Source organism: Phycodurus eques, chromosome 9 (assembly GCF_024500275.1).
Source record: "Phycodurus eques isolate BA_2022a chromosome 9, UOR_Pequ_1.1, whole genome shotgun sequence".
NCBI lineage: Eukaryota > Metazoa > Chordata > Actinopteri > Syngnathiformes > Syngnathidae > Phycodurus > Phycodurus eques.
Window position 1 is genome coordinate 11,685,000 of NC_084533.1, and position 25,984 is coordinate 11,710,983.

General features: G+C 40.9%; 2 protein-coding genes across 2 annotated transcripts in view; one reads left to right on the forward strand and one right to left on the reverse strand.

The window, feature by feature from the left end:
* Positions 1 to 25,610, reverse strand: part of cdx1a (caudal type homeobox 1a) — a 28,068-nt gene extending 2,458 nt beyond the window's left edge. Inside the window, exons 1-4 of the mRNA XM_061685571.1 lie at positions 25,387 to 25,610; positions 24,725 to 24,948; positions 16,604 to 16,741; positions 3,924 to 4,737 (exon numbers count right to left, since the gene is read on the reverse strand). Of these exons, the coding sequence (XP_061541555.1) occupies positions 3,924 to 4,266 (343 nt within the window). The 5' untranslated portion in view covers positions 4,267 to 4,737; positions 16,604 to 16,741; positions 24,725 to 24,948; positions 25,387 to 25,610. The remainder of the gene's footprint in view (positions 1 to 3,923; positions 4,738 to 16,603; positions 16,742 to 24,724; positions 24,949 to 25,386) is intronic.
* Positions 13,256 to 25,984, forward strand: part of pdgfrb (platelet-derived growth factor receptor, beta polypeptide) — a 53,744-nt gene continuing 41,015 nt past the window's right edge. Inside the window, exon 1 of the mRNA XM_061685570.1 lies at positions 13,256 to 13,910. The gene's annotated coding sequence lies outside the window, so the exon portion shown is untranslated. The remainder of the gene's footprint in view (positions 13,911 to 25,984) is intronic.

Consider the following 25,984-nt stretch of genomic DNA (forward strand, 5'->3'; position numbering starts at 1 on the left):
TAAAAAAAACAATTGCTTTTTCAGTTAGCGCCTGCATATCCGCAGTTCTGTAATCTGTAATTCTGTAATTTGCAGATATTTTTTTGTGAGCCTATTCTACATTTTTGGCTGAAAAACTAACCTATCTGCTATTTTTGTGCTTAGACCAAAGCTATGTCGAATATAAAATATTCCTTTGGGCCATTTAACTCCATTGAAGTGACGGGAAGCACTTCATTTAGTCAGGCCATAGCCTTGTCTAATGACTTTGCCACCATCTTGTATATGCAATTACAAACCTTTTTGAGTTGGTGTCAATGACTCCATCCCCTGAGAATAGTGGGGCTTCGCTGCCATATCGCTAGCTATTGTGAGTATTGCGTGTTTATTTACACACATCAATTTCAATTTAGCAACTACCCTGTATTAAATATAAAAGATATATAAAAAGGTTTTTGTGGGTCAATGAAAGAAATAACAAAAAACAGTCCACTTAAGGATGTAATATGAGAGGTATATTTGTACATAATAATTCCACAATTTAACCTCCTCTTTATATTAATTATTCAATAAATGAAATTAAAATAGAGACTGAGAAGACTCGTGACTGCAGTGAGTCATGTTGTGGAGCCAATTATTTTGACATTGAGATTTTTGTCTGGTGCCATGTTCAAGTTCAGGCGCCACTTAAAGACCCATCAGTTCTATTAATCAAACTTAACTATATCTAGTGTAGACTCTCTAATGCATTGCAGTAGGGTTTTTTTGTCTTATCGCCGTGAGTGGTTTACACAGTTATTTACACAGGCAGCTATTCATTGACACACACACATTCACAGAAAAGGGTGAGTCAGTTATTGATCGGGAAATCTTGACTGTGTGGCAACATCGATCAAAGTAGAGCAAACGGGTACACGGGACACGCAGACATCCGTGAGGCCCCAGGGTCTGCCTCAACGTTCAGTCTGCACACTGTGGCTCCCCTAAGCCGCATTATCTCGCCAGGTTGTCACCCTTGTGCTCCCACCCGGTGGACAGAGAGGGCGGGGAACGACCCTTTAGCTGCCTCCAGCGCCTGCTTTGTTAGCTTTGCATTGACGTCCCACACAAGCTTGCGGAAGGGAGAGGCCAAAAGCTTGATGGATGTGTGTGAGCAGTCACACCGACTTAACTCTGCGTGTGTGTATGTCGAAACTGTTGATGTGCGTGAAAACAAGCATAAGTGGTTAGCTTGTCATGGGGAGAAACCTAAAAATAATGTACCGGCCTCAAGCCTTGAGTCAAAAAGTGAGTAATTTGTATTATTTTAGCACTTTTCACAGACAGCATGCTTTGAATTGGGCAGGTGCAGGCAGCAACATATTTATTTACGGTAGGTCAGCGTAAAAAAGAAGAAAGGTAAACTATCCAAACGTGATATTAGGGAAAAAATGACATCCTTACTGACACTTTGTGATCTTCCTATAGGAGTGTGACATAGTCTCAGTAAAATAATGTGCACTAGAATAAGAACAATGCAAGATATGAATTACACTCACATTTTTGGATACAACTGCCGCAGGTGATGTATTTCAGTAGTGTGAGGATAAGCGGCTCTGAAAATGAATGGATGGATGGATGGTCTGGACATTATTTATTTACTACAAATAACGTATCTTCGTTCATCTATGTATGCCAGCGACATATAGTGAACAATTAAATACACTTCCACTAGATGACAATTAGTGTATCCACTTTTTGTGACAATTTTCTTTGGTGGTGTGGTGTAAGGGTGGCGTAAGGTTCAAACCTGAACTCAAATTTGACGAGCTAACAGGGGCTGCAACATAGATCAAGATTGCTCAGATTTGCCATGGCCATGTCACATTTAACACTTGCAGAGCAAGCTCTTGCCTCATAGCAGAAAAAGGACAGGAAGCCAGAGTATTTACAGTATATGCAGTAATCAAATCAGGACTCTACATTAAATATACGATACACCGCACTTTTGTTACCAAACAATCAAAGTAACTAGAGGGGCAATGTACTCTTGTTATGTTACTTTCAAAACAAGTAATATACAGTTATTATAATATACAATTATTTATACCCTTGTCAAACTTTTGTTTTATTTCTACTGGTGTGGAAATGACAAAAGTGAGCGTGTTACAAATAGTAATGACAAATAGAGAATTTATTTTCTTTTTTTTTTTTTTCTTTTTTTTTTTTTACAATTTGAAGATTATTTATAACCACTGGGCGGTTTCTGGTGCGTGCAATATGTGCAGCTGCACAGGGTGGCATTTCTGGGCGGGGAACGCACCCCCCAAAAAACCGCTGTGAATTATTTGTATTTTTTCTAAATTGGCATAGTCATGTAAATCCTTGTTGTTTGTATGGGGAATTTGCCCTCTGTAGAAGAGATGGTGGGTGGGGAAGGTGGGGGGGGGGGGGGTGGGGCACCAAAGTAGGGTCTCGCACAGGTTTCCATTCAAGCTAGGATCACCACAGTTCATACCCCTTTTGAAGAGACATATTTTGTACCATTCTAAAGGATACTGATATCTTCTAGCATAATTTAGAGCAATCAGAGTCAGAATCATCTTTATTTGCCAAGTATGTCCAAAAAACACACAAGGAATTTGTCTCCGGTAGTTGGAGCCGCTCTAGTACGACAACAGACAGTCAATTGACAGACAACACTTTTGAGACATAAAGACATTGACAAAAACAGTCACTGAGCAATAACAGCTTGCTAGTTATCTGGTAATGCATCAGAAGTGTGAGGCAGACGCTCAAATCAGACGGCCACTGTGCCGCATTTTCAGACCATCCATCCATCCATTTTCTGAGCCGCTTCTCCTCACTAGGGTCGCGGGCGTGCTGGAGCCTATCCCAGCTGTCATCGGGCAGGAGGCGGGGTACACCCTGAACTGGTTGCCAGCCAATCGCAGGGCACATACAAACAAACAACCATTTGCACTCACATTCACACCTACGGGCAATTTAGAGTCTCCAGTTCATGCATGCTTTTGGGATGTGGGAGGAAACCGGAGTGCCCGGAGAAAACCCACGCAGGCACGGGGAGAACATGCAAACTCCACACAGGCGGGGCCGGGGATTGAACCCGGGTCCTCAGAACTGTGAGGCTGACGCTCTAACCAGTCGGCCACCGTGCCGCCATTTTCAGACCAATGAAGTGAAATTGGACAGTTTCCCCACATCACAGCCGATGAGGCTGGGAATCATTATATAGCATGGCTAAAATTAGGAACAAAAGCCTCAGAGCCACCAGCTTTGTTCATCTTTCTATTTTAATATAAAGCCCAGTGATTCCCAACCGGGGTTCTGTGGGAGATCATCAGAGGTGCTGTGGGAAATTATCCAATTTCACTTAATTTATCAGAAAATTACCATATATTTATCGTTAATATATTTTGTGTTGTTGATCTATGCCAGCAACGTATAGTGGCAGGTGGAGCAATTAAAATCCTCTTCTATTCGATGTCAGGAGGAACAATTAACCCGTGTACCAACCTGTGTCCTCCATATTTCACACTGAGTCAATTTATGTGTACATTTTGACAGGATTTCGATTATTTCAGTGGTCATACTTTTTGTGACGTTTTTGTTTGGTAATGTGCTGTGTAGAATATGCGCTTCATTTGACTCAATAAAAGCTGGGATACACTGGTAGAATCTGTAGAAGCAAAACTTCTTTTGTTTATATATAAAGGTGTGCATATTTTACATATTGCTATATTTATTTATTGTATTTACACATACGTGATATGACTAAACTATAATGATCGGCTACTCAAAAGGCACATCAGATAGTGAGAGCGAGCCTCTTGTGTTCTTGGTATGTAAACATTTTCCCTGTCTAAAAACACTACTCATCACTAATCTAAATAAAAAGCTCAATGAAAATGTTAACTTCATGTCTCATGATAAAGTAGTCTAACCTGCGGGTGCGAGCACCTTGACGGGCTCATGGGGTCTCCTCCGGGAGCAAAAAGGGTCCTGACTGGAGAAAAGATTGTAGGGGTTGAGGCCTCCTCCTCCAGGGATAGTGGGCATGTCGCTCAGTTCTGCTGAGTTGAAATTCACATGCCCGGCGCCGGTGCTCGAAGCAGGGAAGGTGAACGGGTATTCCTCGCGGTAAACCGGATTCCAGACACTTCCGGAGGGGTCGGCGACTCCCGGCATGTGATGGTAAGCTGTGAATTCATACGTTGGCACCACGTACTGACTGTTGATAGGCAGCGTCTGGGCCGGGAGTCTGGCCGGCTGGGAGTTAGGATACATGCTGGCTACCAGCAGCCTTTCTCAGGTAAACCACTCAAATCTCCTGGAGCATTTTAGGTGTTTATTCCCAGCAACTTCGATGCCTCTTGTTTTCCCTCCACACTGACTCCACACACACATACACACACAATGGCCAGCTTCCTGAGCAGCAAGTACACACCTTTATAGATTTACAGCCGAGGAGTTCAAAAGTACCATGATGACGTCACCCCTTACCTGAGACTCACCTGGCCTGCTCTTGTAAGGTACGTGAGTGCATTAACGTGACCTTCCTCTGAGATCCAAAACAGGACAAATCTCAACACAATTAAAGCTTCCACACGCACACACGCACACACACAGACACACACACACAGTGGTGCGAATAAGTATCAGCTCCCTTCTCAAAATGTCATTGTTGTACTTCTTCAGGAGCTGGATGACTTGCTGTGATTGATGGAACCATGACTTCTTCTCTTTACCAGATAAATCCTGAAGGAGAATGTACGGCCATCAGTTTGCAGTTATTAAAGTTTACGGGGCAAATATTTATCACACAGGGCCAGGTAGCTTTGAAAGGTTTTTCCCCTTCATAAATAAAATCACTATTAAAAAAAAAACACGTTATGTTTACTTCGGTTATCTTTGTCTGATATGTGTATAATGAGCTTTCACAAAGTGGAGGTATTAGGCAAAAAAAAAAAATAATAATTTGAGAAGTGGGCAAATACTTTTTAACGGCACTGTGTATCTTGTAGTTTGCAGTGGTTGAGAACTACACTGCATGATACGAGAAGCCAGTGATTTCTATTGCAGTAAAGAAAGGTAATGATAATAAAGTGGCTATAAAAAGCTCACACACCCCTGTTCAAATCCCAGCTTTTTGTGAAAATGACAAGGTGGAAGGAATTAGGAACAGTTTAAAATACCAGTCAACGTTAGCACAAAACAATGAGTCAAGAAAAGACTACTAGAATGGCTGAATTTTATTTGGGGTTAATGAGAGGCACTATAACTGGTGGCAGGTGTGTGCTGACTCCCATTTTAGCATGAGTTTGAATTTGATTAGTTCCTTCTGAACACAGCCTCATCACAGTTAAGCAAGAGGGTGTGTTCTTATTTTTACTTCACCTCTCAAAACAATCTTGAATTGAGTTTCACAGGTTATAGATCACATTAATGGTGCAACAAGTTTTGAAATGCTCTCATCTCAATTTATCTTGGTCTCATTTTTTTAGAGCTAAAAGAAAAACCTGACTTTTGAACAGGGCTGTGTAGACGTTTTATATCCACTCTTCTGTATATCGTACATGTAAAATACATTGACAAAACAATTACATTTTATTGGTATGTGATTACAGAGAATTTAATGATGATGATATTTTTTGCACTAAAGAAAAAAAATGTAACGTTTTGTAATGTCGTACAAAGATTCTAAGGGTTTGGGTGTAAATGATTATCTTTGTATAGGCATACAGTATGTTATTTTTGTATGGCTCTTGTATTTGCCGCTTTTGAACTTGTAAATCATATGAAAGGCTTACTATATGATAGCTAAACAAAAAGTGTGATTTGTTCCCGAGGTGGAGGAAGTAATTAAAGTTTGATTCAAGTTAAAGGGGGCAAAAGGTCTACACAGAGTGAAAGTAAAATTACAGCACCCTGTAACTACTCGGCTATATACTTTAGTTGCCGATAGTCACCCTGAGCAGTGTTTTATTGTGACTATAGTTAAAGTGTCGTGATCGTAAACTGAAGTTTGCATGCATAATTTAACAACTGACCTATACAGCAGATATCACACTGAGCGGGACTAAAACATAGCTTCGGTTCAACTATGTCAGGGCAAAAATATAAATGAATAAACATCCCTTCAGTTTTATTATCTTGACTAAATTATTCATCTTTCAGTTTACCTAAATTCTTAATTTAGATTCTATTGGAGAGGAAGGGTATGTTGATTATAACATAACCTCCTTCTGAAATATAATAATTAATAATAATACATTTATACTTCATTTTCTGTACCGCTTCTCCTCACGAGGGTCGCGGGCGTGATGGAGCCTATCCCAGCCAGTATATTCGGGCGAGAGGTGGGTTACACCCTGGACTGGTCGCCAGCCAATCGCAGGGCACATAGAAACAAACAACCATTTGCGCTCACATTCGCACCAGGGGCAATTTAGAGTCTTCAATTAATGAACCTGCCATGCATGTTTATGGGATGTGGGAGAAAACCCACGGAGGCCGGATTCGAACCCGTGTCCTATATTGAGAAGCCCAAAATGAATACTTAAATAAATGTACAGGGGAAAAACAACAACAAAAAAACCAAGGAACATAATGGTTATTCCTCAAGGCTCCTGCTGCCAGTAGAGAGCAGCAAAATACAATGTATGGTTAGATGAAGGAGCAAAGGTCTGTCGAGTCACAAAACTGCTGTTGCCAATTATCCATCCATTGTCAACACCGCTTGGTGTCCTGTTCAGGGTCGCGGGGCGTGCTGGAGCCTATCCCAGCTGACTTCGGGCGAAAGGCAGACTACACCCTGAACTGGTCGCCAGTCAGTCGCAGGGCACAGACAGACAAGCATTCAGACTCACATTCACACCGTCATTGGGTGGGAACTGAACCCACCACTACACCATCACTGACTTCTGTTGCCAATTATTTGAACACAAATGCCCCTTTGGTATTCTTCCACAACTATTGTCATATTTTATATTAATCTATAAAACCATTGACATCTATACAGCTACCAAACATTCATTCAATATTCATAACGTGGTCGGAACACTTACGATCATCTTTAAGAGTAAGCGGAAGACCAATTGAGTTAATGGAGGCCCAAGTGCCAAAAGCAGCATAAACACACTGTATCCCCAGCAACGAGAACATTACATCGTACAACTGTTAAATAAACACAACCATGCTAAAAATAAAGGAAGATGCATGAATGTACCGCACCATGACAGCTGCCTAAGCACAGCCCTTCAGCACTGTAAATATTTGTACAGTATTATTCAAGTCTTGTTTTGCTGCTCAAATGAACCCCAGAGCTTTTTCAGTGTCAATAAATAGTCTGGATTTATCTTTAAAATGGGCTTGGTGTCAGGGAATTCTCTGTGCATGGATTCAACTTCAACAGTGCAGCATAAACAGTGTTCCCACTCTTTTGTTTCTATACTGGTCCAAGTGCACAGAAGGGGAACTAATGTGAGTTATAGTTTGTGCGCTCGTTTCACCAAACCTAAGCGCTTACACGTGGAGGAGAGCAGCTGTTTTTGACAAGAAACATCCGCTGTGATCCTCCACCATCGCCTTGTCCTCTGCAGTCGACCGAGGGCCAGCGGACATGAAACACTTCATGTCCATGACAGAGAACTGCCTCAGATTATAATGTATAGATCAGCCCATACCGCATGCTTATTGATTCCTTTCTCCACATTTGGTAGTTGGAGTGTCAAATAAGGCAACATAGAGAGAGACAGAAGAGGAAGTAAATGGGCATCAGCAGTGACGTGTAGTCAGGGTAGGCAAGTGAGGCAGAGCCTCACTGTCCCCTGGTGGTCTTTCCTTTCCACTGCATGTGAATAGTAAAAAAAAAACACCTTATGATTACATTGAATTGTTCCATTTCAGTTCTATGGTCCGTGCTTTCCATTGATTTTCTTTTTCAATCCAATCATTTCAATGATTTCATCATTAAAATAGCTTAATTTTCATATTTCCTGTTCAAATGCATAGGAAGCGCAGCTACGAGTCACTTTGAGTCATCGCTCCCATGATGCTTCAAGAGACCACGCACACATCCATTCAGGCAGGCTGTGATTGGCCCGTGGCTTCACATAAAAGACATGAGTGTTTCCTCATTACTTCGCCAATAATATACGTTTTATCATACATGTACTGCACTTACTGACGTTTAACAGACTGTCTAATATATTTAATGAAAGTGTGTGACATTTCATCTTTCTTGTCGACCAGAAAAGCCACTAAAAGTGTACAATGGAGTCTAGTATGTAAGGTGCCACAACCAGCATGTGGAAGTGTTGAGTTGAGCTTCATAGAGCTCCAGACGTGACATAGTCAGTGCCTCATCAATCATGAACCTCACCGCACGTCGCTGGGCATCAGAGGGGGCTAGATAATGGTCAGAACACACTGGTTGATGAGAGTCAGCTGAAGCCTTACCAATGTGATTTTGGGTGAGAAGCGAGGTACACCAGCCAATCACAGGGCACATACTGTACAGACGAACGTGACACTCTGTCTTAGTGGTGTAGACAGTGTTACCTCAAAATGAAAGTCGTGGGTGGAAAAACAGCACTTGGAGACGGAATAGCTCTGCAGCCACTCGCCTCCTGGCCATCCCAAATAACTTTTTTTGTTGTCGTTTTTTTTTTGTTACACCCCGGTCTCATCACCCCATATCCGTTCACCAATACAATTCCTCTAGTCCCCCAAACATGAAATAATAACAAGGGTCCATATAGCTATACATCAATGTCCAAATAAATCCCCTTACACTAACAACCATTCACACCCTCATTCACACGTTTGGACAATTTAGTTTTGTGATGTGGGAGGAGGTCGGAGTACTCGGAGAAAACCCATATAGGGAGAACATACAAACTCCACATAGGAAGGCTGGAGCCCGAGATTTGAACTCTGAACTTCAAAGCTGTGAGGAAGATGTGCTAACCACTACTAACCATTATTTTATTCTATTTATTTCATTTGGATTTCTGGTCTTTTCATTGTACTGAAATGATTCCCCAATTACTCTGTACATTAATGGCATTTTGTGGCATAATTTTCCACAAGTGGTTTGAATAGCATTGTTACCTACTAAGTCATGTTTGAACATTTTCAGAAAAGAAGAAACACATTTTTAACAAGCACATTGGAATTTTTTAAAATTGTTGTTGTAAAAGTAAGTTAACTATGAGCTAATCAATTATGCTGTGAGGCTAACAAAAATCCAAAACGGTTCATGGAAGTTGGACAGGACCTCTTAGTTTCCGCCAGAATCTTAATTCTTCCTTTCACCAGTGCATTTTGGAATATCCGATGCTCCCAACTATGTGGGAATACCTCATGAGACCTTTTTCTTTTCCCGAATGACTCTACCCCAATGAACAAAGCACAGTCATAAATGTATGATTGGATGTGTTTGGTGTGAACAAAACAAAACAAAACAAAACAAAACAAAACAAAACAAAACAAAACAAAACAAAACAAAACAAAACAAAACAAAACAAAACAAAACAAAACAAAACAAAACAAAACAAAACAAAACAAAACAAAACAAAACAAAACAAAACAAAACAAAACAAAACAAAACAAAACAAAACAAAACAAAACAAAAAAAAAAAAACAAAACAAAACAAAACAAAACAAAACAAAACAAAACAAAACAAAACAAAACAAAACAAAACAAAACAAAACAAAACAAAACAAAACAAAACAAAACAAAACAAAACAAAACAAAACAAAACAAAACAAAACAAAACAAAACAAAACAAAACAAAACAAAACAAAACAAAACAAAACAAAACAAAACAAAACAAAACAAAACAAAACAAAACAAAACAAAACAAAACAAAACAAAACAAAACAAAACAAAACAAAACAAAACAAAACAAAACAAAACAAAACAAAACAAAACAAAACAAAACAAAACAAAACAAAACAAAACAAAACAAAACAAAACAAAACAAAACAAAACAAAACAAAACAAAACAAAACAAAACAAAACAAAACAAAACAAAACAAAACAAAACAAAACAAAACAAAACAAAACAAAACAAAACAAAACACCAAGTGAAATTGTGAGCCAGGCTTGCAGGCTCAGTTTTGCAGACATTGCTTTTGATTTATGAATCGATATGGTTTGCATAAGCTCTTTTGGGGGTTCGGATCTTGGCTTCGGTCTACGTGTACCAGTGTGGAGTTTGCATGTTCTCCGTGTGGTTCTGTGGGGTTTCTACTGGCACTCTGACTTCCTCCAGCATTCCAAAAATATGCGTGTTAGTTTGATTGGTCGCTCTAAATTGTCCAAAGGTGTGAACGTGAGTGTGGATGGTCATTTGTCTATCAGGGTTTTGAGATTGATTGGGCAGTCCAGGAGGAATCCCCACATCTCACCCGAAGTAAGATGGGATGGGCTTTGGCTTAACAGGATAGCTAAATGGACGGATGTCATGTTTGTGTCGCTCAGACTTTATCAGTGTAAATGATCTGACTCCAGATCATTGTTTGGCTTCGTTTATCGCAAGGTGAATTTGGGTTAATTTTCAGGTCCATACCTTGTTCTCAGTGTGACCAGCTTGAGTCTTTCCCCCAGCGCTCCTCTTATGGGAGTCCAGGCCAGTCTCTTCGGAGCACACAGACATCATTTGACATGGGAGAGTATTTCTGGTTTTATCTGAAAACACAACAGGCATGCACTGTTGCGGCTTGGCCAACCATCAGTGAGAGAAAACACTCTCACGTTGGTAAGAATAAAGAATGTTTTTAGACCATGTGCCTGCCAGTGTTGTCGGACTCTATTTGTTTTCATCATATTTTTGATTCATTTAAAAGAAGGGTGTCCAAATTTTTCCCCATGAGGACTGCACAGAGAACAACAGAAAGATGCAAGGTACAATTTGAGAATTCTTCACTTTTAACTTATTAAAACAATCTATCAAAAGATTATGCATTGTCTTTATATTCTGCTACTTGACAGCTTTCTGTTATAGGTAATACATGGTTAAATAGTTTGGGATTTTTCAGGATTCTGATGTGACCAGCGGCCCTTAAAATATAAACCACTTTGCCAGAGTGAAAGAATTTGGTCATCCTTATTCTGTTTTAGCACCTGCAAAATCAATCCATGCCTGACCACTGACAGATTGTGTCTTATCTCCAGTTGATTCAGCATTGCGTGTATTAGAGTGTATATAATGGGCGCCAATGCTGCGTGATCTCCTGCGGGCTAAGTTTAATGGCTCGCTCTCTCACACACACTCTAACTACTAGATGCATGTGGGTTAAATTGGTAGATTTAGAGGTGTGGGCTGAGGGTGGGGGTTTGTTTGCCCATTGCACTACCGTGGGAGTGCTGTGTCGTTACCCTCCAATGTAATGATGGGGGTTTCGCACACTCTCTGATTAATCCCAGCAAGGTCTGGAGAATTGCTCTCACAATTAGAGGATAACATGGTTCCTGCCCAATTTAGCCTCTTTTTGTTCTCGCCCCTTCCATCCCGTCCTCTCATTTAATGCTCCTACAAATAACTTAGGGCAGCAGAAACCTTTGAGACAGTTCATCTATGAATATAAGAAAATGTGTTCTTGAAAGTAAAAAACAGGTAAGAAAGAGGGCAGTTGGAAAAATGTTTTTTTGTGTGCTTAAGCAGACTAAAAAGGTCTCCAACCCCTGTTTTAAATGTCAGGTTTCAGTGATGTAAAAGACGAATAAGCCATAAACAGTCCCCCAGTTGTATATTTTGCTCAAGGGCACCTCAGTAGTGGTTTTCTGGTTTGTTTTTATTCCATATAGCTTATGAATCTGAGCCCTTTTGGTCCACAAGCCAAGTTCATAACGTCCATTGTGTATATAAAAACAATCGTTTACAGGCTTTTACATTACAATAGGCTCAGACTGAATTACTTGAAGTGGTGAAAAACCTTTTCAATTAACCCTTAGTCACATCCATACTTGTTAAACTACAGTGAACAAAGTACTAACAGTGACTCTAACATAGTTCTAAATTAATTTTTTAATTTTCTCTCAATTTTTTTTCTAAATTATTTTTCTGACATTTACTTTTTTTATACTGTTGAAACTCAGTCAGGCAAAATGTATAGTGAGCTTTCAGGACTTTGTATATGCTGTGGTACATAAAAAAGAGTGTCATCAACAAGTGAAGATAAGATGTTACCGGAGCCTCACTTAGAAATGGACATGCCTCCCAAATTCATGAATAGACCAGAGGAGAACTGGTGAAGGACACTGCCAAAAAGTGTAAGCAACGGTAAAAGAGCTGCAGGAATTTCTGCCTGTTTTGTGTTGTACACAGTTCTTTATAATGACTGTGTCATGTAGGATAAGTGGCAAGATGGAAGATTAAAAGCCTGGTAAGTTCCTGGAAAAACGTGGTGGTGGCAGCCTCATCCTAGGTGGCTTATGTTTCCCTGCTTTGTGTCCTGAAAATCCTCTTGTTTCAGAGAGAGCTGGTTTCTTCTTGAGACCCACAGAGCCCAATTTCATGTGACATTGCATAGAAAGTTTGCTAATAAAGTTTTGTGACATTAGGATGATTGCCTAAGAGTAGATGTCATTTACACAGGTATTTGCTAAAAATCCTAAAAAAATGTTTGAAATTTCAATCTATGATATCCTTTCTTAGGGCATTGAATCTGGACTGGACTATGCTGGTCTTAGAAGACATTTCACCTCTCATCCGAGCCGGCTTCATCAGTTCCAGAACAGTTGTGATCGATTCAATGCCCTAAGAATGAAATGACCTGGATGAAAGAGAATATTCACAGCCATCTTTAATATCATAAGGCCTTTACATTAATCCTACAATCCTACTAGAAAAATAGCCCAGTTTTGCAATGGGTCAGTCAGAGTTCAGACCGGAATCAAAATGAAGAACTGGTAGACACATACTAACTAGTTCAAATTATTTTTAGAATGTTTTTTTTTGTGTACAAAAAAAGTTCAGATATTATTGAATTTTGTTCTCATTTATTTACATTTCAAAAACCTGGCATTTATCAGGTTGACTTAATTCACATTCACTGTGTACGAAAAAAAATCTGATTTGAACAATGTTGTTTTGAAAGTGGAAGAGGCCATTTTCCTGTGAAACTGAGACATCCATGTTTGTTTCCCAAGCAGTCCACCACAAACTCTGCCAAAACCTTTTTCTCCCCCCTCGCCCTGCCAGAACCTCTTTCTCCCACCCTCTCTCTCTCTCTCTCTCATTCCCATTGTGTTTGTTGTTTTATGGAGGGCTTGATGCAGTCCAGATCGTTGCTGCCAACTAAGACTGTCTCACTTCACCTCCAGCTTCTCGTCATTCAAAACAAATGGCCACTGACCGTTACACAGATTCCAGTCTGTATTTTATTTATTTGTTTTTTTTCAGCACTTTTGCTTCTTTTACTTTTAAAACTTCCCTCTCTTGCTTTTAGTTCCCCTCCCCTCTTTCAGTTATCTCCCTCCCCCTCCTCCCCTGCCTCTTCTAACTCCAGCAGGTCTGGACCACTGACACTCTCCCCTCTCATGTGAATGTGTCTGGGAAAAAGGGTGCATGTGTATGTCTCCATTGAGAACTTTTTTTTTTTTTTTTTTATAAACCAAACTCTTTGTGACAGAGGAGAGGAGTCCCCCTACAGTGCTGTGATTTGACTATCCAAACAGCCCGCTTCAGAGGCATCCATCCTCCAGCAGGCTCCCGGGACAGCGGAGATTAACCTCACAGCCCCCTCGGACTCTGAACATCTGAGACATCTTCACATCTGAAGCAGCAGCCCCCGTAGAGAGGAACAGCTGGAAGACTCTCCTCTCATTTCAAGAGCAGGAGGGGAAAGAGGAGATCACGTCTGGATACGTAGCGAAGAAGAGCAGAGGGGAGGCTCATCTGTGTTTCTGGGAACTTCGAAAGGTAAGTGCTTGTCCGGTACTATTAGTTACCGGTGTGTATGTTGTCTGTCATTGTTAGTGACACCTTACCAATGGGTTTGTAGGGAATTTAACCTACAGATGAACTCTAGGCAAACTCGGGCCAAAACCCAAACTTTTGTGCTGTTGCCAGCTGCTATAGTAATTCTCGCTGGTGGTATTTGTTGCCCACATGTTTGTCAATGTGCACACAGCAGGGACTTACAATGCAACCTGTTCAAACATCAACATGCGAGTGACTTGCATCTCTTTGTATAGACGCCCCCTTTTCGTAGTGAACCTTTTTACAACGTTTAGCTTCTCGCTGAGAGAACGCGTCTATCGAGGGATCCTGTGTTCGTACAACACTGGCATCATTTCACAAGCTGTTTATATTGTCTCCACTTTTGTGCCTCTCCTCTTAAACGTTTGTTTGTGCAAACACTCCTCAGTCACGCCGAGTGAACCAACAGTCCTCGCTGTTTTATTCATTAATGGTTTTCCTCAGGAATGACCCAAACCGAAACAGCTTGTTGAAGTTTAGAGATAGGGTGGTGAAATCCAACCTGCCACTTAACAGTTATTTTTGATAAGTTCACCGCTCTGTGTATATCACAGTGGAAGCTTTTACTACCTGAAGGGAGTAACACTATAGAAATGAGAGCTGTTTCATGGCCTGGGACACACGCGGCATGCATACTTTTTCTTCCCTGCGACCCGACAGATGTTCAGCACCTGAACACAGCGCACTATGTGTGGCTGGATCAGAAAATGGCACGTCCATCTTGTGTATCCCGATGACCTTTTTGATACGAAGCTGAGGATTCATTATGCTGGCATGCATCTGCTCCTCTCCCCCTCGACTCTTTGGAATTTCCTTTGGGTGATCTCTGGATGTTGATTAGAGACAGGCCTTTGGATATTTTTGGTGCTGACATTTTGTAGTAGCTATTGGAAAATTGCATGCATATCATACCTTTCCCATCAACGGTCATACATCAGAATCTCTGAAGCCCAATGCCACTGATGTCATACCATTTGAAATTCTGGAATGGATCGCAAACGTTTCACCAAAGCATTGGAAGTTAAACCACTGTCATGGATCAAATCACACAAAACATCAGCATATCATGTGAGACCTCGATGTGGCACAATCTGGTGGTAATTTGCCAACTAACCATTTAAGTGAGTTGAGGTGCTTCATTGAGACAGAAGTAATCCTTTGCTGCCATATTGTGTCATCTATCGGCAATTACATAACAGTATAAACCTTTTCTATTACTCGTGGATTTTTGCTATTCACGGCAGGGCATTGTGGAGTAAGTGGACTCACATTTAGAGCAGTAAGAATCCAGCCCCAGTGTTTTGTTTTAAAAAAATGTGTTAAGACTGGAAACTATTTTCACAGTCGGCGCATCTGTCGCGCAGCGCAAAAGCTGGTGTATCTTGATTTTCCTGCAAGTGCAGGGTTCACTGCGTGTGTTTGCCAATTTGGTAGACAAGTCTTAACAAGCTGGGCGTCCCAGCGCAACGATGCTGTGCTTTGGCATGTGCCAGGCGCATGTGCCATTTTACTGGCACAAAGTCGGCCGAAACGTACACCTGCTGGGACCACGTCGAAGTCCGGTGCAGTAAGTAGACCGCTGGTTTAACACGATTTTGGTGAATTTGATCAAGGCACAGACAGATAGATTTTGAGCACCGCAGACATGTGGATGTCAGACATCATCCATTCATGAATATGTGAACAGCAGGCATCAAACCCTCTGAATCATTGTAGAAATCAATTCATTGAATACATTATTATTATTATTATTATTATTATCAGTATTATACTTTTTAAATCATCCCATTGGCCAGCATGGCGGAGGGGGGGCAAATAAAAAAATCAGGGGTTGGGGCAGTCTCCAAGTGCCCCCTTCACTGTGTGTCACACTATCCGTATATACATACTTTGCATGCGTGGAACTCCCAGATTCGAGCAGATCAGTTATTTTCTTCCGCCAGGTCAAAGACTGTCAGTGCACTTCTAGTGTGCCGTATTGAAATGCAAAGAGAGGAGCCGCTTTGATTGGACAGGGTTGAAGTCGGTTGTGTTCATGTCAAGTCAGGTTTATTTGTATAGCCCTTAAAAGAGTCTCAAAGGGCTTCGCAGGCCCACAGTTGGCACAGATTGATGACATCCCCTAATCTAAAACGCCCCAATTGTGCAGGGAAAAGCACATCAATCATGCCCACAACAGTGCTAATATCGCTCTTTAAAATGCGCTTTTAAATGCACTGGGGCTGCTGGGCCACGGAATTACCAACACCGGGTGTAACCTGCCTCACCCCAAATTACGCCACGCATCGCACCCCATTTACACCAGTCACAAAAATAGAGCCCTGTTTTTATGTGTTTTGTTTTTAATTTCTTGATATTAATATTATTTAACTTCTTTTTGCAATTGTATGCCAGTTAAGAATGTTAAAACAAACAAAAAAAAAACTTTTATGATGGTGACCATTTTGAACCTGGACTAGATTATTTGTATTTCCATTCAAATGTCCATATTTCTGAGTATTTCCTATTGGAGCAATTTCAAATATATGAACCATTTTGTGTTCCACTGCATTCTTTGGCCATAATATTTAGGCATTTCTCTTCCTGATACCTAAAAAATGAAAGAACAAGTGCGGTTGAATCGGAGTCCTCACCTTTTAGGATGTTTCTCAGCGTGCATCAGACTCCTGGTACGTACGAACTCCTCGGTCGGCTCCATTCCACTGGGCCGACCCTAATCCTTCATCATCAGCTGTTTCCTGGCCCTCGCCGCTCGCCGCATGCCAACCACTCTGAGAAAATGTGCTTCACATTACAACCATGTTGACAACATACCAGCAGTCGGATTCACCTCACAAAACGTTCTGTCACGCTCACGTGACAAACAATATCGTTGCCCCTTACCCTGTTAGCTGGACGCTACTCAAATTACTGTAACACTGTAAAAATACATATCACTTCAGTTTTGGGAGTATTTTTTTTTTTTAAATTTCTAATCAAATGCAGCACTTGGTGACTTGTTCTGAGGCAGTCAGTTATTGGGTGATTCATTATTAATCACTACTTTTGAACTGAACTTGGCTCGCCAGGCCTCAATTAGTCACCACTTCTTTAATGCTGCACTTAGAGACTTATTCGAAAGGTATCTTCAGTGAAGAGCACTAAGTGTTATTGCCATCTGGCGTCCTCCTTGTTTCCCTCCCACCGCATTGGCACAGCGCTGACAAGGCAGCTGCACCTCATTGAGCACGGCCTCTCCTGCAGGACACTGCGAGGAGGAAATGCTTTCATTATGAGTTGTAAGACTCAACATTTGGAGCGACCTACATAATGAAAGTACAAACAAAGCATGGAAAGATGTAATAAGCGGTCCACAACAAGCTTTATGTTCTATCAAGTGGTGATATATTTGTATACAGCAGGAAAAAGATTTTTTTCTGAATTGATTCTGACAATAGAGCATTTTGCTGAAAAGTTGAGACAAAAACAAACACCTGATACACTCTGCAATCCAGACTTCAGAATCGGATTTCTTTCTCTGTTCTCATTGACTGTATTTCGACAGGATGGATGTCTTGCACATCAGCTCTTGAATAACGCTTTGACAGTTTTAAAGCTACAGTATCTTTTCTGCACTGGGTGGCACGGCACGGTGAACGAGTGGCGAGCATAACCGCCTCACAGTATTGAGGTTGGGGGTTTGATTCCAGGCTGGAGCATTTTCTATGTGGAGTTTGGAGTTTGTTCTCCATGTGCTTGTGTGGGGGTTTTCACACATGCATTGGTGAAAATGCGTGATGCCGAAACATGCGTGTTAAGTTTTTTTGTCTATATGTGCTCAGTGATTGGCTGGCGACCAGTGGAAGGTTTACCCGGCCTCTCGCCTGAAGTCAGCTCCGGCTCACCCACGACTCTCTTAAGAATAACCAATATAGAAAATGGATGGTTTTCCATACTATATACAGTTTTGTTCACCTTATGTGTTAATTTCGATAATTATAATATACATAGACACATTATACAATATTTGCATATACTGTAATTGATTTCTTTCATACCGTTTACTACAATAATTTTGAGAAATTTATTGAATTTTTAAGTATTTTAACAATTAATAATTACTATAGTGTGTGTGTACACACACACAGACATACACACACACACACACACACACAAAACGCAAATAGAAAGGTTTTCGTCATGCATTGTCTACATTACTATTGGCAGGAGTCTTTTTTTTTTAGTTAATGGTGTCTTCACAGCAACAAAAATGCAATTCAACTTGTGATACAGTACAGTGAGACAAGAGGACCAAGAAAAACATCCTGTTGATTTTCCATGATAAAAATATTCTGTGCAGCCCTGCACTTTAGTCAAAACAAGCCCATCTGTAGTCAGGCTTCAGAGCTACCTCAAGACTATGAATGTGACTGATTCCATTTTAGCCAGAAGCGCACAAATAGTGGAAACGATCACTCAGGGCCGTTGCTTGTTTCCCCCATCTTAACAAGCTGGTGCTGTTTAAGAGGGAAAAGAGTGGGACTAAGACACTTGGCTTTAATAGTGTTCAGCTGTTTTTGTTTCTTTTTGAGGGGTTTGTGGGGGTGTGTAATAGCCCAGGGACCTGCAAGTGTGTGTAAGGCCTCCTCCACTCCTCCTCGGGGCTCGAACCCTTCAATGTCAAAGAGGAAGGTGGGGTAATTGCAACAATATTTGATATCCTTCTTTCCCCATAGGAGCAGAAATAGTTTGAATCGTGGGTGGGACTGATATTTCTTTAAAAAAAGGCTGCTGTAAAAGAAGCCCAATTGGCGACAACATAAGGATTTACTGCTTCAGAAGAACAGGCACATGTACATTACCCCAGCGACAACATACAGTATGTTTCATGTGTTTCCTCTTGTGTAGGTTCCCCCCAAACTAGCAGAGAACTATCCATCCATCCATCCATCCATTTTCTGAGCCGCTTCTCCTCACTAGGGTCGCGGGCGTGCTGGAGCCTATCCCAGCTGTCATCGGGCAGGAGGCGGGGTACACCCTGAACTGGTTGCAAGCCAATCGCAGGGCACATACAAACAAACAACCATTCGCACTCAGATTCACACCTACGGGCAATTTAGAGTCTTTGATTAACCTACCATGCATGTTTTTTGGGATGTGGGAGGAAACCGTAGTGCCCGGAGAAAACCCACGCAGGTACGGGGAGAACATGCAAACTCCACACAGGCAGAGACAGGGATTGAACCCCAGTCCTCAGAACTGTGAGGCAGACGCTCCAACCAGTCGTCCACCGTGCCGCCAGCAGAGAACTAAACCATGGAAAGCATATCAAACGCCAGCCACATCCAAACCTGTCATTCTCTTCCACTGTTGGTCCTAACGCAGGAGCTCTTTGTAACGTCCTACCACTGCCACTACAAACAGAGTTTAATGCTCAATTTGATGGAGGAAACCACATAAACAATTTCCAGAACATGTGTTGCCTCAGTTTGAGAGCAGGGTGGCTTTGGTTGCACACTGACGCCATCCTGAAGCTGATCTCGGCGTTATATTTTCTTTGTAGACGTTTTTGCTACATGTGTTTTATTCTTGAAACACAATCTGATCATGCAAGTGTAATAGCGTCGGTGCTGCTACTAAATTACATGATACAAGCTGCTTTTTGCTGATTCCTTTGTCAAATATCCTGTTACGAGACATCTCTTTGTATAGCTTGACCTTGTGCATAGCGGCCCTTAAACAAGTACACTTGACCATGTTGTTCTGATTCTACTGTGTTTACACTTTAGTGTTTGGTTTCAAACACAGCAAAAATGCATGATGCACGCAGACCAGCTGCTCTGCAACACTCACTAACCAAATCAGCACATTGTGGGGCATATACAGTACTGAGCATTTAAGATGACAGAAGATTTTTCTGTTCCTTAATGATCTGTGGCTATGTATGCACATTCTAGAAATGTAATGGAAGCAACAAGTCAAGTTCAAGCTACTGCTACCATTATTTTATTGAGTAATATTTCCAGCCTTGCAATCACCTCATGAGGATTTTCACCCTTTATTGCAAAGTGTCAGAAATATCATTAATGAGTTACTATACCATTTATAACTGGTCAAGGTGGCACTAAAGCTATTTGCTAAACCTTAACAAAGTGTTAACGTTAAAAAAACAAAACAATTGTGACCTTTAGTGTAAAGTGATATTATTATCAGCTCTGTTTTTTTTTCTTTTCCTTAGAATGTTCATGGGTCAATTTGACCCACTCTACATTTAATCATCAAAAATAGAATGAAATGAAATCTTTAAAACCTTTTTTTCAAGCAGAAAATGAAGTAACAAATAACGCCAGTGGAATATGTTTAGAGCATTTCTTTTTTTAAGTATTTAGTTCAAACAGATCGATTTGACACACGACATAGCAGGAGTAATTATAATTACGGGCATATATTTAATATACATACTATAATACTTTCTTTAATCTTACCCGTTAACAGGTGTATAATCAAAATACATAAAATTGAAACAATGTCAAACTATTTACCCTTTGAGAATGCCTAAAATGTGTACTCACACTCAACTAGGCATTCATCTTTTACAATAAAGGTATCGGAGCCAATAATGTTCGTCTGTACTGTGACTCGAACTCGTACAAATGCTCCAAGACTATGACACCAATACCACTTTACCGCTCGAGATATAGCTTCTGGGAAGATACTTTAAGGTAAACATTCATCCTCCGTTCCGCATCTCCTCACCAGGGTTGCGGGCGTGCTGGAACCTATCCCAGCCGACTCCGGGCGAGAGGCAGGGTACACCCTGAACTGGTCGCCAGCCCATCGCAGGGCACATAGAAACAAACAAACAACCATTCGCACTCACAGTCACAGCTAAGGACAATTTAGAGTCTTCAATTAACCTACCACACATGTTTTTGGGATGTGGGAGGAAACCGGTGTGCCTGGAGAAAACCCACGCAGACACGGGGAGAACATACAAACTCCACACAGGCGTAGCCGGGATTTGAAACCCGGTGCTCTCAACTGTGAGGCAGATGTGCTAACCAGTCGTCCACCGTGCCGCCACGACTGCGAATTATGCTCTGCGAAATATATGAAGATCTCCGAGCGCCCGGCCCACCTCCGCCCAGTGGGCCCCAGGAGCTACCTGGTTGATCTACAGTATATACTATCAAATATCAAGCACTGCAAATAAGGACCTGTACAGTGAAACGGTGACTGGCTGATTTAATCAATGGTTCCTTTAATCGCTCTGCTGTTATTTGGATAACTGTGGCAATTCTAGAGCTAGTACATAAAACTCTTCCTAAAAAACACCATGTCCTTCACTTTTTTAAAACAGAGCCCAGTGTAAAAAGAAGTGACGGTATGATAGTGTGTCACTTCAGTTGTCCTGTGTTACAGGCTACATTTAAGTGAAATGTTTGGCGACACTAATCCGATGTACAAGAATATATATATATATATATATATATATATAATATTTTTTTTTTTACCAAAATGGGATATACTGTAATGGCATTATGAAGTATTGGTACTTGTTATCGACCAGTACTGAAATGTAAGAACACCGTTGTGTGACAATTGTAGAAAGGAAACTTATTATATGTGCCTGGGATGTGAGTCTTTTCACATAAAACTTAACAGCTGACTTGGTGGTGTTCACTCTGCCGAGGGAGCAGAAGGTTGGCCTCAGGGGGATTTGGCTGGGTGATAAAAATGGAGGTTTGTTTGGACAAAGATGGACCAGGCCATTATTTTCCCACAGCACAGGTCAATTCACACAGTTGAATAATCTAATCAATTTATAAGAGTTTAGTGAAGCAAATGAGGAAATGATTGTGTTAGTCAACAGTGATTTGACTTATATTTGACCAGGGTTATTATCTTCCACCTGATGGATGTTTGTTTTCCAGATGGACACTTCCTGTGTGAATAAAAATGTGTGTGTGTGTGTGTGTGAGGTGTGATCTTTCCTATGTATACTGTATGCTATTTGTATGTTATGTACTTGTCATGTTGTCCTCACAGCGTGTTGATGAGAGCTGTTTTTTTTCTGCATGTGTAGCAGTCGCATCACATGCATGTTGTCCCCCCGTTGTCTCCGTAAGTTTTTGGTTAGTGGTCTCGTTGGTCTGCTGTCTCATTGATGCATCACAGGCTCACACCCACTCAAGGTCAGGAGAGATTCCCGGACAGGAAGTGCGAACCCTCCAGCTGTGGCTCAAAAGCCTTTCTGGAAAATTTTCTCTCAGAATAAATCAACTGCTCTTCCAAACAGATCGAATAAAAGCTACACGTTATAGCTCGTTTTATTGCCAAATGTTTGTATTCGACTCCATTAATATAGGTATACTTAATAAACTAGTGAGTGTTTGTGAAGTGAAGCTTGTCCTATTTTTAAAGTGCAATATCAATCCCCCGAGGGACACACTCGAGCAAACATTTGGCAGAAAATATGATTCGGGAAATGGTTCCCACCTAATCACACACTTCTTTATCATTGCCAGATGTTTAAATCAAACATGCAACTACAGTGTGTCGAGATGAACCCAGCGGTAGGATTACTTGTCGCTGGGGAACGCAAGTATACGATCATGGGCCTGCGTGGGCCGAGTGCCTCTCGTTGTGGTCGATTTTAGCATCCTCCCTCCACGACTGGTGACACTTTAAGTGGAGCTGCTGTTGTTTATGGAGAGCGGGAAGGGTCACTCTGTCACTGAATTCCCAGCATCTCTGAGAAAACAGTTCATCCGTCATGGTGATTATTGTACCATCACGTTAATAAACACAAACTCTGTTAGATGATCATTAACTCTGTCCGTGTTTCTAATGCCTATAAGGTTTTCTATTGTTAAGATTGAGGCCAAACAATTCTTTTGGCCAAATTGTCCACCTTCACTGACAACACCTTCTGCATTTTTATTTTTTAACATTTTTATTTTTTATTTTATCATTAAGATACAATGGGAAATGAATAAAAATGTGGTAAATAAAAATTCCGTATGCATATTTATTGATTTCAATGTTCCCTGGTACATGTCATTCACACATTGACAAAGAAAAAAAAACAAAACAGAAATCGACACAAACTACAATGGAACTCACAGGGGCACAGATCACTGCCAAGTAAGGGTGAGATAGAATAGCAACCTTCGCCATCTGACGTCCAAGAGTGAGCAGTTGCACACACGACGAGGTTGGCATTTTAATATTTATATAGGTTATGGAAATTATAATGATTTGAGTCTCTGTATTCTCCATATTGTCAGCATGGTCCAGCTATGCTTTCACAAAGACGGCAAAGTCATAATGTCATCAAAATTCGACATCATCCACCCAGTTTATGAAAAAAAAAAAAAATAATAATAATCAGCAACAAAATATGTGTATTCTGTGCAAAATTAGCTGGAAATATTTTATTTCTCTTAATGTAATCATATTCACAAACACAGAAACCAAAATTAATTGGTGGAGGTCACAAGAAATCTACAATTTATTCCAATTTTAGATCCGGTAAGTAATTCCAACGACCCACTAGAAATGTCAAACTCATTTTCGTCCCGGGCCACATCTGACTGAAAGCCATAGCATTAGAAATGTATTCCATATTACATGTACTGTACACAATTGCCCCTGCATTTGACTGTTAAGGAAAGATTTAGTGAAGATGCTTGTACAACCGTTTTAAATTAACTAAAATTTCCATTTCCATACAGATTTTCTGCCAAAATTAAAAGAACCAATACATTTAGCACGACACATAAAGTAGACACACTTTATTTATTTTAGTGTGTGGGGTGCATAGAAGGATCACCCTGGCCCCCAGGCCTTGAGTTTGACACCTGTGCCCGAGAGCCGTGATTTTTAAAGTGCCGTACCACAAGTGAAAGATTTACTGCACTAAGTACAGTTCAGTTGTATTTAACTTTTTAGCCCAATACATCGTAATTTATTCTTTAAGAACTGTTTGTTTATGAACTTTTATTTTGGACCAATTTTTATTTACATTTTTGTGTCTAATACATTTTAATTAAATCATTCAACGTAATTATTTCTTTAATTTTCCAATAATTACGCACAGTGTTAATGTTCAAACTGAGCATAATGTTACAGTGGCTTAAGAAAATATGAAATATACTTTTTGGAATAAAGCACTCTGTTTTAATTTTTTTCATGATGGTGGTACTTAGAGAGCTAAATATTTTTTTTCAGTTGTAGCCTACTTGGTGTAAAATGCTTAGGAAAAACTCCCTTAGAAGATCTGACCTTCACGCTGGGAACATAACGTTTACGGGAGCAAAAAACAAAGCTATATAGTTTTGATTAAAACCACCCTTGCAGATTGCCCTGGGACACTAATTACTCTTTTCACCCCTCATAACATTAAAAAATTGTTAAAAAATTTAAAATTCTTAATAATTACATTGAGGACTTTCCAAACGTATTTTCACACAATAAATGTTGTTCTGCTGATTACATTTAAGTCGAGGGTCAGCCTCATTTGTGAGTGAAACGGGAGGAGCGGAGAGGGCGGTGGCCCACCTGGATGGGGGGGCATCCAAACCTACCGCCCCCCTCCAGCTCCCCCCTTGACGATTGTTTTTAGAGTGGCATCGCCAAAGCCTTGTGTGCCCCGGGCAGCACAACAAACGTTTGCACGCCACTGCTAGAACTGTATCATTTGATACACTGAGCTTGTCACGCAGACGCCTGAAACCCATTATTGAGCTTGTCTTACTGAGAACTGGAATCACCTTGAGATTTGTTGCTGCTTGCCGCTCGCCTTCGCTTTGTGGTCACGTGCAGCCGTCACCACCCAGCAGTCATGAGCACTGGAGCACGACTCCCTCGGTGGACACTCTCCCCTCTTTAGCCCCCTCCGATCCAAACGGGGCTGAATGCAACCCCTCCACTTTCATCATCATCGCCAGCAGGGTCCCAAGTGTATCAGCGGTCCTGGGAAAGTTCTAGAGGAATACTGTGGGAACGAGAGCCCCACACACACCAGTGACAAAAGGGGGAAAGGGGGGAGAAGTATTGTGTGTGTGTGTGTGTGTGTGTGTGCACGCAAATGCATGCATGTGTGTTTGCGTGTTTCTCTGCCTGTGTAATATAGCATATGCATTCCTTGACGTAAAAGCCATGTTCATGTTAACAAAAAAAGTATCATTGTGTTACTTTTTCACCCATTTCTATTAGACGCCGGAGGTGGGACAGGAAACGAACCAGTCATGTTTTTGGAGCAACTCAAGAGGTTTTTATTTTCAGGAGCGGAAGTGCCAAAGGCAACTTATTTAAAGACACAGTGATGACTGAAGATTTAACTGGATATTGCTACCTAATATGATACATTTTTGCTAAGTAAAAATAATCACATATTTAGCTTTGTAATGCGCTGTTAGTGAGGCAAACTCACCAGAAATCACGTCAGTCATGACGCATGGTGTTGTTTCCTGGCTGTTAACATGGGGGCCGTCATCCTCGTCATACAAGATCTCAGTTGTAACACATTTCTGACAAAAACACACAATTGCGCTAACTACCACAATGCATATTCTGCCAATACTGTACATATACTTTGTCTCTTTGAGTGTAAAAATACTTCAGCTCGTCCGACTTCCAGCCTGTGTGCGCCGCCATTTTTGGCCGGCAAACAGTATTTGTCAACTCTAAAATGGTGCATTGCTCCCCTCTGCTGGTGGTTGTATCACAGTACCTCAATTCTTCCCAAGATCTCGAGTCCCTGTGGAGCTACGTCAGCGCCTCCTCTATGACTTCTCGTAAAAAAAAAAAAAACAACCACAAAACACGTATTAATACGTGTTCGGCACTCAATGGATGGGTTTTCGAACTACGTATTCACCTGTGTTCACCACAAAATGAGTAAAATTCATATTGTTTGCTGATGATACTAATGCATTTTATTCTTGCAATAGCTGTAATGAACTCGTAAAGACACACACACAAAAAGTGAAAACATGGATGGGTAATAATAAATGATCATTACATTTAAA